Raw genomic sequence first — 19,282 nt, 5'->3', positions numbered from 1 at the left:
TGCCTCTGAAGAAAGAGTTGCTGACAGCTGCTCGTCTGGCATTTCTTCGTCTAACCCTCAGGATCAAGATATGGGCAAAGAAGGAAAACAAAGGAGCAAATAAAGAGGGCTGAATTGTTGACACCTGACCAAAAACATAGAGTCTCTCTCCGGCAACTCTTTCAACCATTCCACCCCAAACCAGAGACCTAAGGGCTCTGAGTAGCATCTTCAGGGAATGGTCCATAGCACACTGCATCCTTGCTATTTAGGCAGGCAAGGAGGAGGAAAGCAAATGGAAGAGATGGCTGCCGGGGAAGAGGCAGAAGGTGACAACGTCTAACAAGAGTTTGGGGTCCCGGCGGTTTATTCTTAGCCTCCTAATTGGTATGGGAAGAATGTACCAAACTTCGCTTCAGCATCCTTCAGCTAGCAGGAAGGTTGATCTTGAAATGCCAACTGCTCTCCAGAGAGGCAGCTCCTACCCAGCTGAAATGTTCCACTGAAGTCTTAAGGGCCTCAAATGTTTTCAGCCTTCCCCTTTCCTCTAAAATAGCAGGGATACTGGTTAAAAAGAAGCTGAGATCTGAAAGGGATTATGACAATTCACATTAAGCTGATGAATCAGAACTTGGGCAGAGGCTATTTACCAGTGGGGTGCGGTGGGGGGTCAGGGATGGGGAAGGAATGTGATGCCATTTCCCTTTGAAAGCAAACCTGATTATCTCTCATTTTCTGAAACCTGAAGCGAATTGAAACACAGGTATGCCTCAAAATTCACACTTTTGCGTTCCCCTTCCTCGAGGCAAGTAACGTGTACAAAACAATTATTTCTTTCAATTAACAAGTTGTATTGATTGCAATAAATCCTATACGCGGTGTATAAAAATACATATACGAGGGTAAAATGCACATTCGAAATATACATATTAGTGAAAATAGCATAAAAATGCTTTGTATAAGGAGAAATTGCTTTTCAAAAATGTGTTTTAGGGAACGCTGCATGTAGAGATGTGTACTGGGAGGAGTCTGCACTGAAATGCTGCTGGGTTTTCGTGAGGACTATTTTTTTATTAAAAAAAATATCCCTCACAAACTGATGCAGAAATGTGGAGCCCTGAACTGACAGTCCCCCATCCTTACCTGGAAGTGAAACTTTAATCAGTGACTCCGCCAGAGAGCTGGTGAAATCTGCCTTGGCTTTTCCCATGTCCTAGGAAATAATCTAGGTTGTGAATATACCCTGTCAAACATCCCCTTTCCTAGCTTCTACCTCTGGAGACATGTACAGACCCACTCTTATCTCAAAGGGTGAATCGACACTACAAACTTCCATTAGTTTCATGTGACTTGAACTGATGCAGTTTCTGTCCAAGGGACCTGGGCAACTAGTTTGCTGTTGTTGCTGCTGGCATCTGTCCGTCTCGAGAGACAACACAGTGCGCCTCTGGGGGAGAAATCAAACCTGTGAAAGTCTAGATGAGCGCCGCATCCCATGGTTGCCTTTGGCTGGACTTAACCATCGAGGGGTCCTTTGCCTTTTACCTACCTACAAGGTGAGGAGATTTCACCCCTCCCATATGCAAGAATCTGCTGATGAGTCTGGTGATTTTCCAGAGAGGAGGGGCGGTGTTCTGCTCTCTACTTATTCCGCTCCAGCCTAACATCAGTCAGTCAGTCAGTCAGTCAGTCAGTCAGTCAGTCAGTCAGTCAGTGTGTCGGAGAGAGAGACACTGAGTGTTAGAGATTGTGTGTATAGATAAGGTTGCTGCTAAGAGCAGCTGCAGACACTCAGTGCAGTTCAGCATTCATTTATGCTTAGACCTCATTTAGCTCTGTATATACCGTATTTTTCGCTCTATAACACGCACCTGACCATAACACGCATGTAGTTTTTAGAGGAGGAAAATCTGTAGGCATGCCACCCGTAGGCATTCCCTCCATAACACGCACAGACATTTCCCCTTACTTTTTAGGAGGAAAAAAGTGAGTGTTATGGTGCAAAAAATATGGTAGTTTGTATTATAGTTGTAGTTAGAATAAAGAAGATATTCTACAGAGCTGCTCTCCGAGTGGTTTATACTCTGCTATACTCTGCTGTGCGACGACTGTCTTCTTGTAGGAGTGAATCCGGTGCTCACAACACTAAGCTGTGAGTCCACAGCACTTTGACCTGTTCCTGTGCAGAAGGTGGTCTCTGGAAGTGCTACCCTACCCAGCTCGCCTGGCCCAGTCGGGGTTGAAGTGGATGAGTCCAGTTAGTGGCACTGGCTCAAGGGCGATGCTGACACAAGGCACCATCCAACCACCTTAGAGACTCCACTCCAGATTTGTGTAGTGTTTTTACTACTTAGCCTTTTCTTCTCCCAAAAATATCCCACAAGGCGATAGTGGTTTAGGATCAGAGTTTTCCTTCTCTTAGATGGGCTAACTTCCGAGGTCAACAAGCCCCATCTGCCCCTCACGTCCCTCTACAGCATGTGCAGAATGTAGTAGTAGTAGTAGTAGTAGTAATAGTAGTAGTAGTAGTAGTAGTAGTAGTAGTAGTAATAATAATAATAATAATAATAATAATAATAATAATAATAATAATATATTATTTATACCCCATCTATCTGGCTGGGTTTCCCCAGCCACTCTGGGCAGCTTCCAACAGAATATTAAAATACAATAATCTATTAAACATTAAAAGCTTCCCTAAACAGGGCTGCCTTCAGATGTCTTCTAAAAGTCTGGTAGTTGTTTTTCTCTTTGACATCTGACGGGAGGGCGTTCCACAGGGCAGGCGCCACTACCGAGAAGGCCCTCTGCCTGGTTCCCTGTAACTTCGCTTCTTGCAGAGAGGGAACTGCCAGAAGGCCCTCGGCGCTGGACCTCAGTGTGCAGGCTGAACGATAGGGGTGGAGACGCTCCTTCAGGTATACCGGACCGAGGCCAGTATAACTGCCTTCTAAACTGTTGGGCCTGCTGTGGGTCTCGTCTGCTGAATCCTCAGAAGTCTGTCTTCACATGCAGGGGAAGTCACTGAGGGTTTGAGAGCCATCGGCTACCCTCACCTGGTTTAGCCAGCCAGTCAAACCGGTCCCAGGGTGTGGCCGCTGTCACATGCTGACAGCTTCTAGGAGCCACAGGTGAGAGCTAGATGCATGCTGGGGACCAAAGATGGAGAAGCTACCCCAGAAGGAGCACAATATGTCCCCCTAATGGAGGTCCTACCTCCCCTAAAACCCCATACATCCCAAATTTTATTTTCTGATATTTAATGCCCCACTGCGTCACTTGGAAGGACCCTCTCCATGTTTTACAAATGCAATGAGATATGTAAAAGCCCTGTTGAAGAGCTATCGTTCACAAGGTCCTCTTGGAAGAAGGAGATATTATTCAAGGAATCCGAAGTTTGCAGATGTTTTGGGCCACAACTCCCATACATTAGAAATGCAACACATTTTGGCATAGCGGAAAAGGCTATGACCAGGTGGTCTGTCACCTGCCCGGGTCCTAATGGCTGGTGGGTCACTTCAAGGCCCATCTGCTCTCAAGGGTTCTCGACCTTTCAAGAGGTCTTGGGCCAGACAGCCCATCAACTAGAGAATGGTCCTCTGTAAAGTAGGACACATCCCTCCCCCAGCAGTTCATCTGCCCATGTTGTCTCACCCTCCCATCCTGTGCAGCGACACCAGAGATCACATCAGAGATAAACAGTGCTGCTTTTGTTGCTTTGTAAAGGACGATTTAAAAACCGTAACCGCCAGCTGCTTAGCAAAGGCAGTGCTGTGCTGGTGTGTATGAAAGGAAGAGGGTATATGGGGTTTTTTCTTTTTTTCATTTGCTTCTGAGCAGCAGAAAATTTGGGCATATAAATATAGGGTACTTCTGCTCCAAACCCTTCCTTCCTGAGTTTGATCAATACATCATTTAGCAGCAGTGCTCCCAGCAAAATGAACATCAATTCCACGATTGGCAGCGGCCCAGTGTCGAGAAGATTGCTCCATCAGGTTGCGTAAGAGTAAATGACAGCCAAAAACTGGCTTGAGCTGCCTAATGGTCTATATTTTCAGATGTGCTTTTTTTTTTGTGGCACTGCAAAGAAGGAGGAAAATTCAGAGGCTTTCAAAGAGAGGCCAAGCCAGGCCAAGCCAAATGAAGAGATTTTCAAAAGAAGGGGGGAGGGGATTTCCTTTCAGAGATGAGAGTGGAGCCAGAGTCCCCCTCCACAAGACCCCCACTGTTAGCATAGCAAAGCACAACTGGTGCACACAAGGCCTTCAGGTTTTGTTGGATAAATTCCCCCCCCCGAAATTTTTTATTAGTTTTTTCCAAAAGATTTTAAAACAAACAAACAAACAATACAAACAAACATAAATCTTCGCTCTATTTAAACCAACTTCAGTAACTTTGTTAAGTGACTTCCTCGTATCTCCCTGGTTGAATTTCAGCGCAGATCATTTTAACGGTTTTCCAACACCAACATTCTTAAAAAATTCTTCGTTAATATCTTTCTTTCTTTTCAATTCAGCATTACGACATCTTAATTCATCACTTAACATATTAAAATCCTAAGCCTATCTGGTATTTACAAGCTTTTTCAATTAACTTAACTTAACATGTTTAACTAGATAGTCTTTAAATTTCGTCTATTCTTCCTGGTAGTCCTCCTCCTTCTGGTCACGGATTCTCCCAGACAGGTCGGTTAGCTCCGAGAAGTCCATCATCTTCATCTGCCAGTCTTCCACTGTTGGTACTTCTTGCGTTTTCCAATTCTTAGCTAATAAAATTCGAGCAGCAGTTGTGGCATACAGAAATAATCTAACATCTTTCTTGGGCAATTCCATACCTGTTATTCCAAGAAGAAAGGCCTCTGGTTTCTTAATAAATGTATATTTCAACATTTTTTTCAATTCATTATAAATCTTCTCCCAGAAGTCTTTCACCTTGGGGGTTTTGATGGATAAATTTAATGAAATGTAAGAGCATAAGATGGATCGAGCCCAACATCCTGGTCTCAAAGTGGCCAACCAAAAGCATCAGTGAGAAGCCCACATGTAGGAGCTGAGTGCAACAGCATTCTCCTCACTTGCGATTCCCAGCAACTGCTCCTGAGTTGGCTCAATTGGCAGAGCAAGAGACTTTTCATCTCAGGGTTGTGGGTTCGAGCCCCATGTTGGGCAACAGATTCGTTCCAACTCCACAATTCTATGATTCTATGAAACTGGTATATTCAGCTGCCTCTAACACTGGAGGTAGAATTTAGATACACTAAGCTTCATTCATAGTACATCCACTGAAATTAACGAGCATAACGACCATTAATTTCAATAGGTCTGCTCTGCCTAGGACCCACGTTCCTATGGGACAGCCCCTCCTGGTATGCCCCGCGGAGGACCTTAAGGTCCACAAATGACAACACTTTGGAGGTCCCAAGTTCAGGGTGGTTAGATTGGTCTCAGCTAGGGCTAGGGCCTTTTCAGTACTGGCCCTGACTTGGTGGAACGCTCTGTCACAAGAGACTAGGGCCCCGTGGGACTTGACATCTTTCTGCAGGGCCTGCAAGACAGAGCTGTTCCGCCTGGCCTTTGGTTTGGACTCAGTCTGACTCTTATGTTTTCCCCTACCCTTACGGTTTTGATCTATGGGCTACTTTTAAAATGAGGCTGCTTTTTAAATTACATTTTAACCTGTATTTTAAATTGGTGTTTTTCCCCCCTATTATGTTTTTATTGTAATTCTATTGGTGTTAGCTGCCCTGAGCCCGGCTCTGGCCGGGGAGGGTGGGGTATAAATAAAATGTATTATTATTATTATTATTATTATTATTATTATTATTATTATTATTAAAAACTTAACTGAATACCACCCCATTGAATGACCCATCCAGTCCAGTATCCTGTTCTCACAGTGGCCACCCAGTTGCCTATGGAAAGACTGTAAGCTGGGCATGAGTGCAGCAGCGCTCTGCCCTGTTGCAGTTCCTGGCAACTGGTATCCAAAGGCAAACTGCAGTGGTTTTCAACCCTGGGGTGCCTTGAATGATGGCCAGGGGTACCACAGGCAACATTTGGCCTCTGTCCCTCTTTCCTTCCCTCCCTCCTCTGCTGCCCTCTTGTATCTCTGCCACCCAAAGGCTTACACAGCTGTTTGCTGCAGCAGCCCTGGCTACAGGCTCCGCAGGTGAATGGTGCCTCTGGGGCTGACCAGGGGGTGCCTCCCAGGCCCCTGTGGGGCAGTGTGAGGAGGCACCTTTATTTGAAGAGGGGGCCCAGAGGACTCCAAAGGAGAGGGGAGAGGAGAGGAGGCTGAGGGAACACTCCGCAAGGGAAGGTGTTTGAAAAAGATTACAAGGCTGCCAACTCTGCAGGCAAGGGATGACATAACTGGGTTCCTGAGCCCCACAGGGTGCTGCAGTAAGAATGTAGTTGGTCAAGGGAGCTGTGGACTCAAAAACGGTTGAAATCCTCTGGCATATTGAGTACAGAAGCATGCTGAATGCAAAATCAAACAGCACCAGGAGGGGGTTTGGTTGGCGAAGACTGCTGTAGAGCACGAATAAATGAATGAATGAAATATATGGATATATACATACATAGCTATGATACTGATTTCAATCCTGACCTATGTTCCTCATAAGCAGTGCTGTTTCTTTCCTGCTGCAGTCCAGCTTCTTATAAAAACTACATTATTTGCCTTGCAGTCCACTCTGGTGGAATTTGACATAATTATTCATGCAGTTATCGTTACGCTATTCGACACCATCCATTTCAGCGCAAAGGAAACACAATGCAAATTGGACAGGCGATGGGGGAGCGAGTAAGCAATTACGTATCCTTTGTGGTCTGAAAACAGCAACAGCGATTATTGATCGTAGTTGCTGGATTGATTTCTGTTCTGGACATGGGAGGAGTAAGTGAACGCCAGCAGTTTCCACTCCCGTTTCCGCTAAAATTCTACAACATCTCTTCCTGGAAGGGTCCGTTTCTCAAGTGGCCGTTCGCACTCAGGCACAGACACAGAGTTGCAGAATCCAAGCACCTCATTTCTGTTAATGGCATGGAATATAAAGTATGTAGCTAGAAGCAGACACTTCTCAGCAGCCAGCTCTTAGCTGGCAATAAATTAACCACAGTTGTCTTTTCTGGCAGTCAGTCCTGGTGGCTCAAAGGGCAGCAAATTGCCACCTGCTCCTCCGGGTCCAGGCTCCTCGCTTCTGACGCTGAGCACGTGGCTTCTGTGGAATCCCATGGCTGACACACCCCATCAAAGAATTCTGAGCTCTCAGAGAGGGCAGGAGTGTTTCTAGGAAGAAGGCCATCTCATCGCTTCCAGATCTCAAGTGACACCAGAATTTCCTTGCCTGGTTCTTCGGTCATTTATTGCGCCACCACGGTCTGCAACACATTGCCTGGTCATTTTTATGGGATCTGGCAGGCTGCGCCTGTTTCGCTCATTCAGTAAAAGCCATTAAGCTCCATCGTTACTGGGATTTTTTATCTGTTTATTAATGCCTTTCAGTGCGTCCAGCCTCATCCATGTTTGGGAGCGCTGGCTGGCTGGTGGCACATAGCTGTGCTACTGGGATTCTCACGGGAATGCCATTAGAGCCACCAGCCACATTCCTGCTAGTGGAAGATTAAAACCTGCCCAAGCACATTTGCAGAGGTGTACATAACACAGCTCCTGTTTACATATCTGAATTCTCTCTTTCTCCTCCAGCCTGCATTGACCTGCAACAATAAGCCAGGCTTTCCGCCATACTGTGGTTTACTGTGAATGAGCGCATTGCTGGTGCTCTAGCTTTGTTCCTTCAATGTTGTTGTTGTTTGAATTTATATACTGCCCTATACCCAGAGGTCTCAGGGCAGTTCACGTGTTGTGAGCAGGGAAAGCAAGCCAGATCCACACGGCCAGAAGCAAGCCAGGCAAGATGCAGGTCAGTGTGAAGAAGCAAAGGCAGTTGCCAGGGAAGTTAACTATTCGAGGAAACGAACGTGCAACCCAGCTACCCTTCCCAGTAGCCCCTATGGGGGAGTTGCCAGTTTCCTTCCACCCTTTCTAAGACTCCTCCTCTCCTGGATGTTCCCCAAGCAGTCTCAAACTGTGTCTGGGCACTTCTGGCCTCTGTTCTGCTCTCCTCGTTATCCTGTGTTCTTGGAGACCCGGGGAAAGAGGGAGCTTGTCACAACGGGAGAGGCAGATGTCCTGGGATTCTGTTTCAGTCTTGAAGTCTGAACAGTGATGGCTGTGGTGCGCTTGGAAACTTGATCTGCCTCTTGGTGAATAGGAGGTGCTGCTGGTCTCCTCCCAGGGAGGAGAAGAAGAAGAAGAGTTTGGATTTGATATCCCGCTTTATCACTACCCAAAGGAGTCTCAAAGTGGCTAACATTCTCCTTTCCCTTCCTCCCCCACAACAAACACTCTGTGAGGTGAGTGAGGCTGAGAGACTTCAGAGAAGTGTGACTGGCCCAAGGTCACCCAGCAGCTGCATGTGGAGGAGCGGGGAAGTGAACCCGGTTCACCAGATTACGAGTCCACCGCTCTTAACCACAACACCATAGGAAATGGGTGGGGCTGCCCTCTGGCTTCTCCTAGGCTCTGCACCCACATGGCATGATTCAGAGTGCCGTCCGCAACAGCCTTTGATTCCCACCCCAACCCCCAGGTGAGGTTGATTTGATTCCCCCTGGGTTCCCAATGTAGATCTTCATTCCCTCCTCCTTTCCAGTGTCTTTATTCTCCTCTTCCTTCTGATGTACATTTTCACTCGCTCCTTCTTCCCTGGCCAAAGGAGGCACCATTTTGTGGTTTGCCTCAGGTGCCGAAATGTCTTGGGCCAGCCTTGGAGGCAGAGCATAACCACCATCGCTAGCGGCAGAAGGGCTTTGCATTTACGGCTGAAGGGAGAACTGAGAGAATTCTGTCATTCTTAAAAAAATATGGAGATCCCTAAAAATAGCACATTCATCCTGGGTAGAACATTCAGAGTGTGCAATAAAACTATCTATATGTTTAAAGTAAACACGCTGAATATTTATATGCCGCAATTATGACTATTCATATCTGCTGCATTGCAATTAACTCCAATTAATAATATTCATTAGTGTTCTTCCAAGGCTGTAATTCATGATTTTAAAATAGAGATACATCTGCAGAATCTTGCAGTGGAATAGAGCGTCTTCCTTGGCTATCCACTTCTACTTGCACAGTGTAAATTCAGAATGTTTGTGGATTTTATGAGTCTACTCTTGGGAGACCAGTGAGGAAAGAAACTGGTCACAGCAAGAAGGGGGAAGTTCCCTGGCTTCTTCAGCAGCCTGCCTCATCTCTGTCTCCTGGCCCCTCTCTTCTTCTGCCTCTGAGTCTGGACTGTCCTCTATGTTGGGAATCTGAATACGTGCAGCTACGCACACAATTAGGGTTTCGCCGACAGCCAAGGCAATGTGAAGGAGTAAGTCTGCCTGGTGATACAGAGGCATGGAGACAGCTCCATGATTGGTCAAGCTCTCTCATGGGAATAATGATTAATGGTCTACTAACGGGACACGGGTGGCGCTGTGAGTTAAACCACAGAGCCTAGGACTTGTCAATCAGAAGGTTGGCAGTTCGAATCCCCGCAACGGGGTGAGCTCCCGTTGCTCGGTCCCTGCTCCTGTCAACCTAGCAGTTCGAAAGCACCTCAAAGTGCAAGTAGATAAATAGGTACCACTCCGGTGGGAAGGTAAACGGCGTTTCCGTGCACTGCTCTGGTTCGCCAGAAACGCTTAGTCATGATGGCCCCATGACCCTGAAGCTGTACGCCAGCTCCCTCGGCCAATAAAGCGAGATGAGCGCCGCAACCCCAGAGTCGGCCATGACTGGACCTAATGGTCAGGGGTCCCTTTACCTTTAACTGGAATGTGTTAGTATGAGGTTGAGTTCAGGAGTTGAGAGTTGAGAGTTGTGTGAGAGAGAGCTAGTCAAAGATCCATGTTCTGTTCTGTTCCTGTAAATAGTCCACTGTATATAATAAACACCTAACTACAAGTTCCCTGTTCCTGCTTCGTCCTTCCTATCTGCAGCCAAGTTGCCAATTGCTTTCGTGAACTCTGTGTTTACTCTGCTAGGTCTGGCTAAGGTCCTGCAACTAGTCAGAAAGTTGCAAAACACAATAGGTTTTGCCAATACTCTACCCCAGCCTCTCCCTGCTCACTAAACCCTGTTGCCTCTTCAGCTTCCATCACCTCTTCCTCCCAGTCTGCTCCCTCTTCTCCCTCTGACCACTCATCGTTGTCCCACCACCAGTGCCCTGGTTCTGAGCCTTCTTCCCTTGCTGGTTCCCCAGCTGGTGCCAGCTACCACTCTTCTGCGTCCAGCCAGTCCATGGCAGTCATCTGTGCAGGGATCTTTTGCCCAATGTGGGGCTCGAACCTGCAACCCTGAGATTAAGAGCCCCATGCTCTACTAGACAAACCTAGACAGCATCTTAAAAAGCAGAGACATCACCTTGCCAACAAAGGTCCGTGTGATGGCCTGGGATTCATATTCAGATACTGAACCTGAGGAATCCCAGCCTGCACAGGATCCCCCGCCTTCAGAACCAGCTGAGCCGGGGCTGGGGCTTGAGCCTGAAAGGTCCTCACCTGTGCTGGATCCTCAGGTGCAGGCACCAGCTAAGTCTGCTCTGGCTCCTGAGGTGATGGAGGACCCATTGCCTGCAGGTGCTCCACTCTCAGCCCCGTCAGAGGAAGCTGAGGTTGCTTCTGGGTCCGGTAACCTTCCAGCCTCTCCTGAGCTGCAGAGGCTCAGGGCAGAGAGGCGGAGGGAGTTAAGTTCCTGCAGGAGGAGTGCTCGTCTCCAGGCCAGGAGAGGCGAGTCACCTTAGGATTGGGGCCGCTCTATGCCTCAGGGCAGATAAAAGCCAGCCAGTCCCAGTCTTGGAGCAACGTTGATGGTTGTCAGCCCCTGCCTGAACCTTGCCCAGCACCCAGCTTCGACTTTTACAGACTGCCTTCATATTGCTTCATCGACCACGAACTGGACTTGGACCTTGCTTCTTGATTAACTCCCAGGACCAGCACAGTCCGTATAGTTAAAGCCATGGTTTGCCCAGTAGTGATGTATGGAGGTGAGAGCTGGACCATAAAGAAGGCTGATCACCGAAAAACTGATGCTTTTGAATTATGGTGCTGGAGGAGACTCTTGAGAGTCCCATGGACTGCAAGAAGATCAAACCTATCCATTCTTAAGGAAATCAGCCCTGAGTGCTCACTGGAAGGACAGATCCTGAAGCTGAGGCTGAAATACTTTGGCCACCTCATGAGAAGAGAAGACTCCCTGGAAAAGACCCTGATGTTTGGAAAGATGGAGGACACAAGGAGAAGGGGACGACAGAGGATGAGATGGTTGGATAGTGTTCTCGAAGCTACCAGCATGAGTTTGACCAAACTGCGGGAGGCAGTGGAAGACAGGAGTGCCTGGCGTGCTCTGGTCCATGGGGTCACAAAGAGTTGGACACGACTAAACGACTAAACAACAGCAGCATGCTCTACTATATATGAAACGGCTGTACATATATGTATTCATGGTTGATGTTCTTATTGTTCAATTCCTGCGAGGTGTTTCGTAGGAAGCAATTCGTAAATGAAATAAAATAATATGTTGCAGTATGAAGAGTAGCTGCAAGAAATGTTCTCAGGGTACACAGGTCTTCCCTGATGAACAAAGGCACTACAGCCTTTGTACCTTTCTCCCTATCTTGCTCCACTCCCATCGTTTCCCACCTCCCTGCAGAAATCCAAAATGGCGCCCCTGGGTCACTTTAAGTCTTGCTTGCTTCAGAACCTGCTGTCTCCTTATGCCTCTCCAGGCGGTTCTGTTCTCTGCAAGAGCAGGCTCCCTGCAGCCTGTGGGGTGAGCCCCCTTTCTGGAGCTGTAAAGAACCCAGCAAAGTCTCTCCTTGCCTCTGATCCCTGAAGCTCCTGCTATAAATCACAGGAAGGCAGATTTTTCCTGAAATGCTGGGTCAGTGTTACGGTGTCCTGCGCAGAGATTTATGAGCGCTGCCACGGTCACAGCTATGGACAGCCAACAGAAGGATGCTGACAGCTCAGGGTATCTTAAGACTTCTCAGGAGGACAGAGCAGAATGCATTGCTGTGGTGATTCAAGTCAGTCAGCATGATGGCGTGAAAAACGGCTTAGATAAATTGGATAAAGTTAAGGCTTGGGTCCAGTGCTTGATTTTGGGCTCTGTCATGCTCAGCCAGGTTCTAAGCCCTATGGCAAGCAGCTGGGTCTGGGAGTTACAGTTTTATTCAATTTAAAAATAATAAAATAAAATAAAATAAATTTTCCATACTGTCTTGGAGTAAAGATGGGAAGCTGGAGCTGGCTGGCAGGTCAAATCCTTACCTCCACCCTCCAGGGGCCATCTTTGGCAAGTGGGAGGAGCCTCTCACCTGCCAATCACCTGACGTCATTTGGAGATGCTGTTTGCAATCAATGCTACTTGGTAAGGAAGTAAAATTAAGCATGAAAATCGCATAGGGAGTCTTCTGGACTTGAAGAGGATGTTACCAGCAATGTCTCGCCTATGGAAGTCCACAAGCTTGTGTCAGAAAGGGGCAAGAGGCAATGAAGGGAGATGAACAATTTCAGTTTGTTATGCTATATGCATTTGTGATGGTTACAGTAGCAGAAGAACAATAGACCTAAGTTTTTATTTTATTTAAGAAAGCTATTGTGCAGTTTATGGACAGTTAAGTCCAATGAACTGGCGGTGAAAAAAGACTGTCACTCCATGTGCTTTGAGGAAAGAGGTTTTATAAGGACATACAAAATGTCGTGAACCGGCCAAACAGACTGTGTGGTGTATCAGTAAAGGCGTAAATCATAAAGAACTGATCTCAATGCCTTTGCTGGAAGAACCTCTTAAGAGGTTTACAGTTAATATATGAGAATATAATGGACGTTTCTTGGTTGTGGTTGGGTACTTACTGTCAGAATGTTCTTCCTGGTGTTGAGTCAGAATCTCTTTCCTTGTAACTTGAAGCCATTGGTTCGAGTCCTACCCACCAGAGCAGGAGAAAACAAGCTTTCTCCCTCTTCCATGTGGCAGCCCTTAAGATATTTGACTATCCTTTCTCCTCTCAGTCCTCCTCTTTCCCAGGCTAAACATACCCAGCTCCTTCAGCCATTCCTCATAAGGCTTGGTTTCCAGGCCCTTGAGCATCATGCTCACCCTCCTCTGCGCACGTTCCAGTGTGAATATCAGGGTGGGGTACCTACTTAGGGTGCTCTGGATATTGGTGAACTCTAACTCCCACCATGAAAAGCAATGACAAACCTAGAGAGCATCTTAAAAAGCAGAGACATCACCTTGCCAACAAAGGTCCATATAGTTAAAGCTATGGTTTTCCCAGTAGTGATGTATGGAAGTGAGAGATGGACCATAAAGAAGGCTGATCGCCGAAGAATTGATGCTTTTGAATTATGGTGCTGGAGGAGACTCTTGAGAGTCCCATGGACTGCAGGAAGATCAAACCTATCCATTCTGAAGGATATCAGCCCTGAGTGCTCACTGGAAGGACAGATCCTGAAGCTGGGGCTCCAATACTTTGGCCACCTCATGAGAAGAGAAGACTCCCTGGAAAAGACCCTGATGTTGGGAAAGATTGAGGGCACAAGGAGAAGGGGACGACAGAGGACGAGATGGTTGGACAGTGTTCTCTCGAAGCTACCAGCATGAGTCTGACCAAACTGCGGGAGGCAGTGAAAGACAGGAGTGCCTGGCGTGCTCTGGTCCAGGGGGTCACGAAGAGTTGGACACAACTGAATGACTAAACAACAACAACAACTCCCACATCCCAGACCATTGGCCACGCTGGCTCAGGCTGATGGGAGTTGGGGTCCACCGATTTCTGTCGGGCTACAAGTTCTCCATTTCCGACATTCATCACACAGCAAGGATTAAATGTAACCAGAGGAAAGAAGATGCAACAGGGAGCTCAACTGCTTTGCTGCTTTCCCAGCTGCAGGCTGCTGTGTCCGCTATGCTGCTGTTCTAGACGGTTCTTAGCAACACACCATTACCACTAGCGCAATTGTTGCATTGGATTTCTCTGTTGCACAACATTAAAACGCACATGCCAGCTAGTGCACGAGCCCACGAGTGCAGCTTATGGTCTCAGCACCCCTTTCCTTTCTTCCCTTTGATCATGCCCAATTTCCCCTACGTATGAAAAAGGTGTACGGTTTTTCTGAATTGGTAGCCAGAAGACACAAGCCCAGCCTCTTTATCCTTAAATTACCTTTTTTCCTCCCCCAGCTGGAAAGGGAAATTGCGCCTCATTCTAGACAGTACAGATAGCTCTGACCAACTGCTGCCACCTGCAGGTCAGCGCTGGCGAGGACAGGCGAAGGCAGCTCAAAACCGACAGAAAGTAATTAACTGGGTAACAGCAGAATCTACATTTCTCCTTCTTTTCCTTCCCCGGTTCTAATCCCAGAGATGTGGTCCAGGGCAAAGAGACATGCTGGAAGCTTCTATATTAAGAGTCCCACATTCCCCCAAGAGGCACCTTAATCAGCGCCAGGCTAGCTAAACGGCTCTCGCTCTCGCTTTATGGCAGGAGAAGGGAACTCGGAGCCCAATCAGCGCCATCACAGAGGCTTGATTGCAAATGAGCTCTTTGCAGCACTCCCAAGTGCTTCCAGCATTGCAGAACAGCATGCTCTGATGATGCAGACTGTGACAGGAGAGCAGGACAGCTCTGGCACGACTGCAGGCAGAGAGAAGCAGAAAGAGTTCTTGGCTCGGAGGAACCAAATTAAAACGACTGCATAGCAGGAGGCCTCCGCTTTAAGAACTTAATTCTTCCCTGCCCTTTTCCCATCAGCTTTTTTCCAGTGTGGTGTCCTGGATACTTTTGAAACTGGGAAGACTTGGGCTTGAACCGTCTGGGACCTGTGGGTCAACCTCTCTCTCTGATTAGCCTGTTGCCACATTGGGTTGTTATGCGAGGACAAAGTGGGCTCCCTCCTCTCCCCAATTTATGCTGCCCTCCCAAATGTGCTCAATATACAAGCCAACTTTCACCATTCAGATGTTTGGGACTCTAGTTCCCATGGTCAGTAGGCAGCCATGATGGGAGTCATCATCCAGTGTGAGAGCCAGTGTGGTGTAGTGGTTAAGAGCGGTAGACTCGTAATCTGGTGAGTCAGGTTCGCTTCCCCGCTCCTCCACAAGCAGCTGCTGGGTGACCTTGGGCCAGTCACACGTCTTTGAAGTCTCTCAGCCCCACTCATCTCACAGAGTGTTTGTTGTGGGGGAGGAAGGGAAAGGAGAATGTTAGCCACTTTGAGACTCCTTCGGGTAGTGATAAAGCGGGATATCAAATCCAAACTCCTCATCCAATGACATCTGACACAAACTATTGCAAAGTTTGTGGTAAAAGTAGCCGTGTTGGCCCCTGAGGAGAATTTGAAAATCCGTATTAGGTTATTAGGTCAACTAAAATGTCCCCAAACAGTGTGCAAGCTTTTGCCATCTAGAATACAAAAGTTGGTGTGCTGTTTTGTGACACTTTTGGCTGGCCTAATCAAGGTCTTGCCCTATTATGGGTTTTGAAATTCTACACTGCAGTTGTGGTAGCACTGAGTCTGACCTTTGGAGAAATAGTGCCCTGATTCAGACATTGTGCCAAATCACGGTTTGGTGCTACGTGAACGATCCTGGGCCTCAGTGACCCAGTCCAATTCTGTCTAGAAGCTGCCTTCCAGTTTTTCTATCTAGTTGGGGATTGTCTACCCCAGGGGTCAGCAAACATTTTCAGCAGGGGGCTGGTCCATTGTCCCTCAGACCTGGGGGGGGGGGCTGGACTATATTTTGAAAAAAATATATGAATGAATTCCTATGCCCCACAAATAATGCAGAGATGCATTTTAAATAAAAGGACATATTCTACTCATGTAAAAACACGCTGATTCCTGGACCATCCGTGGGTCAGATTTAGAAGGTAATTGGGCCAAATCCGGCCCCCGGGCCTTAGGTTGCCTATCCATGGTCTAACCTGACAGGCAGGGATCCTCCAGGGTCTTAGGCAAATGGTTTTTATACCACCTGCTATCTTATTCTTTGTACTGGAGATGCTAGGTCTTGAACTTCTGCATGCACTGGGCGTGCTTCATCACTGAGCTGGTTTGCAAAGCAATAGCAACCTGCCCTTTGCTCCCTAATAGAAAGGAGAGAATCTCAGCACAACAGGAAAGGAGAGAGCATGAGACAGGCGAGGACGGAGCACTTGTCCTACTGCTTTCTCCTGGGAAAACCTGTTCTTTACTGCTGAATCGCAGGAAACGTCCACCGAGTATTCTGCAAATTGATGGTTGCTCCGGTTTAGCAGTAAAGAGTATGTTTTCCTGGGGAATGCAGCAGGGCAAACGAAAATCCTCTTGGACCCATGTCTAGAAAGCACAAAACCAGCAGAAAACCTATTGGACCCATGCTTTCTAAGCATGGGGCAAGCAGAAGAGTGGATGTGCCCTCTGGCACCCAGACAGCAAAGGTCAACATCATATTTGTGCAAACTTTGAGTCCTCTGGCTTGCACTTCAGACTATGTGGGCTGGCCTTTGGGAATGAATCAATCCATGAATCTATGGGTTGCACCCAATGTAGTGCCAAGTTGAAGTCACTTAGTGGTACATGAAATGTTTTGCTCCAGGGAACGTTATTGCACAAGAGAAGTGCAAGCAGGTTAACTTTGCTGTGCAATTTGTTGTTGTTTAGTCATTTAGTCGTGTCCGACTCTTCGTGACCCCATGGACCAGAGCACGCCAGGCACTCCTGTCTTCCACTGCCTCCTGCAGTTTGGTCAAACTCATGCTGGTAGCTTCGAGAAAACTGTCCAAACATCTCGTCCTCTCTCATCCCCTTCTCCTTGTGTCCTCCATCTTTCCCAACATCAGGGTCTTTTCCAGGGAGTCTTCTCTTCTCATAAGGTGGCCAAAGTATTGGAGCCTCAGCTTCAGGATCTGCCCTTCCAGTGAGCACTCGGGGCTGATTTCCTTCAGAATGGATAGGTTTGATCTTCTTGCAGTCCATGGGACTCTCAAGAGTCTCCTCCAGCACCATAATTCAAAAGCACCAGTTCTTCGGCGATTGGCCTTAGAGAGCGCAATCAGTTGCCTAATAGTTTTCTGCTAGCGCAGCGGCTGTGTTGGATTCCTTCCTTGTACAATAAGCAAATTCGCCCGTCCACTAACCCAATAGCCCTTGGGCTAGCGGACAGAGGACTCTGGCCCTATATTATTAAAGCTCATCGTGTGTGGAAAGGATTTATGGAGAGGAGCCGTGCAAGAATGTTGTTAATGTGGCTCAATTATGAGGCTGGCTCAGGCAGAACAGAGCCCTGAGATGCAACATTTCTTCCTTTTGTTTGTTTTTTCAGTACATCCCACTGGATGGAGAATTCATCCTGGCCCCAGGTGCTGGGTTTGCAGCCTTCGACGGCAGTTTTGATCCAGGATGTGAGACAGGTATTGTGCTCGACCTACCGTTCATTAGTCATGCAAATTAAGCGCAGAGAGAATATGCCTCCGTTACGCTGCTGCTCACAAGTCATTCTCCCAGTCATAATTAACTTTCCCCTGGAGCCCCCTCCCCCAAAGTTTCGAAACTAGCTTTCCTTTTCATAATTGGGGGTGGGGAAAAGAGAGAGAGGGGAGGAGGAGGAGGTGAAGGAAATGATAAGCATTGGTTACAGGCGTTCCTGCAGGACTGTCTCCGTAGAGGTTCCCATTGAAATGAGTTGTTTTTCTCTTCCCAGAGAGCTGCATTCATTTCGGTGCGGCTTACATGGGGGAATATTCCCAGTGGGATCACGCTCATTGTTTGCCTTTCCATTGCATCTAGTACAAGCATAGGGAGACTGAAATCCACGTTCTCTGGATTCAAGGCTTATAACAAAAAGGATGCTGTCAGGGGTACAGGGACAGAGGCACAGGGAAGGCAGGAAATGGAGAGCGATGGAGAGGAATCCCAGGACAGCGAGGAAGAGGATGGCAATGACGCAAGGGATTCCATGAGTCTCTCCAGCGAATCAGAGGATTCCCAGAAGGGGGCGCCTGTGGTCAGGGCAAGGGGAGCCCCAGGGGGAAAGTGTCAGGAGCGGGGGGCCAGCAGGGGACCCCAAAGCGGCAGCTGGGAATCAGGGCCAGCTTCCCCACCAGAGCACAGCGAAGGGGGGGGGAGGTTCCAGTGTGTCAGGGGAAACAGTTCCGGCAGCAGAGAAGGAGGAGGGGTCAGAGCAAGCCATTCTCCCGGAAGGGGAGGAGGGCAGTGAGGGGAGTAGCATAACTGTCAAAAGGAAGGTTAGAGGTTGGGCGTGCGCACCAAGTTCAAATGAGGAGGCGCGCGGAAGAACAGGGAGCCCGGAGAAGGAGCCAGGTCCCAAAGCCCGCAGGAGCAGGGAAGAGCAGTCTGGCGATTCCGCGTCAGGAGAATCCAGGAGGGGCGGAACCCCAGTGGGCAGAAAGACCCTGCGGAAAAGGAAAGAGAGAAAGAGGTGGAGCAGCGTAAGCCTATTAAACTGGTGTAGAGGCGGGACTGATTCAGAGGGGACTTCTACCGTCTAGGGTTAACAGACGTGGGGGCTGCACGCCTCGGTTGTGGAACTTACTATGAACTGCAATAAACATCCTTGTATATAAGAAGAACTTGGCGTTGGTCTTTTGTGAGCTGAGACCTGAGGCAGCCCTGACAGATGCACTGGGCTTAACTTAATCTGGAGCCAAGTCTTGGAACCTATGGGTGGTACCCAACTAAATAACCAAGAAAGCAAAACGACTTCGCTTGTGCAATGGGACTTCCCCCGCCTGTCTTCCCTCTGCTCATCTCCCACACTGTCCAAAGGACTAGTGCAACCTAACACTATTTTGGATGCAGTTCATTTTTGTGTGGATACAGGCGACTCCCCATTTCCGCGGGGGTTACGTTCTGAGGCACCGCATGTTGTTTACGTGAAATTGCATATATTGAGAACACCATCTGAAAAGCCTGCAAACACCCTCTAAACATCTGGAAACCTTTGGAAAACCCTTTGGAAAACCAGCAGCACTTACCAGATGCCAAACTAGGCCTCAATGGTCAGTGCAAGGGCTCCTGGTATGGCACACAAAGACTTGTGGGGTTGCCAGGTGCAGCTTTTGTGCCCTTTTTCATCCTTTCCGGTCTCTTCAAGGGCCACTTTTGCTATTTTTATTTTTATTTTATTTTTTAAGTTTTCCAGTTTTCCATTCTTATACAGTTGTTCTGTTTAACTTCCCACCCAAGCA

At 47.8% G+C, this 19,282-nt stretch overlaps 1 protein-coding gene across 5 annotated transcripts in view; it reads left to right on the top strand.

Moving 5' to 3' along the window:
• Positions 1 to 19,282, top strand: part of AMN (amnion associated transmembrane protein) — a gene marked incomplete at its 5' end in the record, with an annotated part of 93,048 nt that overhangs the window by 39,063 nt on the left and 34,703 nt on the right. For all 5 annotated transcript variants that reach the window (XM_082218219.1, XM_082218221.1, XM_082218220.1 and 2 more), the window contains one exon: positions 17,398 to 17,485. In XM_082218219.1, the coding sequence (XP_082074345.1) occupies positions 17,398 to 17,485 (88 nt within the window). The remainder of the gene's footprint in view (positions 1 to 17,397; positions 17,486 to 19,282) is intronic.

This window comes from Podarcis vaucheri (assembly GCF_965113315.1).
Source record: "Podarcis vaucheri genome assembly, chromosome: 1".
Lineage (NCBI taxonomy): Eukaryota > Metazoa > Chordata > Lepidosauria > Squamata > Lacertidae > Podarcis > Podarcis vaucheri.
This window is presented reverse-complemented; position numbering and strand designations above follow the sequence as displayed.